The sequence below is a fragment of the Monoraphidium neglectum genome (genome assembly GCF_000611645.1).
Source record: "Monoraphidium neglectum strain SAG 48.87 unplaced genomic scaffold scaffold05234, whole genome shotgun sequence".
In the NCBI taxonomy this organism is placed as follows: Eukaryota; Viridiplantae; Chlorophyta; class Chlorophyceae; order Sphaeropleales; family Selenastraceae; genus Monoraphidium; species Monoraphidium neglectum.
The window spans coordinates 1-522 of record NW_014008396.1 but is presented as its reverse complement, the minus strand read 5'-3'; the positions used below and the strand labels follow the sequence as shown (position 1 = coordinate 522).

Sequence of the window (522 nt, the reverse complement as noted above, 5' to 3'; positions counted from 1 at the left end):
GGGGAACCCCCCCCCCCCCCCCGAGCCATCTACTCTGCCAGCGTGAGCGCCCCGCCCTCTGGCCTCTAGTTTGACACTCAAAGCTTGGGGTGGCAGCCAGGGTCGCCGGCCCACCTGATGAGCGAGCTGTATGTGATGACGTTGCGCTCGCAGCCGCGCGCCACCATGTCAGCAAATATCCCCATCGCCTGCTCCACCTTGCCCTGCGGGGGCCGCGGCCAGTAGGCGGCGGCACGTCGAACTCAGCGCGATCGCCGGCGCTCAGCAATGCGCACGTTCCATCGGGGCACGGGGCCGCGGCCGGCGGCCGTGCTGCGGCGCAGGGACGCCCCTCACCACAACCGCCCCGGTCATCGGAATGGAAGATAGAAACACACGAGCACGCACCGCAGTGGCTGCCCTCGCGCCCCGCGCAGGGCACCACTGCAACCACGCACCTGCTTGCCGTACGCGCTGATGAGGGCGGTGTAGGTGGTGGCGGTGGGCTTCACCCCGGCCCGCACCATTCGCTCGTATATGGCC

General features: G+C 69.5%; 1 protein-coding gene across 1 annotated transcript in view; it reads right to left on the bottom strand.

Moving 5' to 3' along the window:
• Window positions 1-506, bottom strand: part of MNEG_15334 (Pentatricopeptide repeat-containing protein) — a gene marked incomplete at both ends in the record, with an annotated part of 4,157 nt that extends 3,651 nt beyond the window's left edge. Inside the window, 2 exons of the mRNA XM_014036195.1 lie at window positions 115-203; window positions 438-506. Coding sequence (XP_013891649.1) covers window positions 115-203; window positions 438-506 — 158 coding nt within the window. The remainder of the gene's footprint in view (window positions 1-114; window positions 204-437) is intronic.
• Window positions 507-522: the final 16 nt, after the last annotated feature.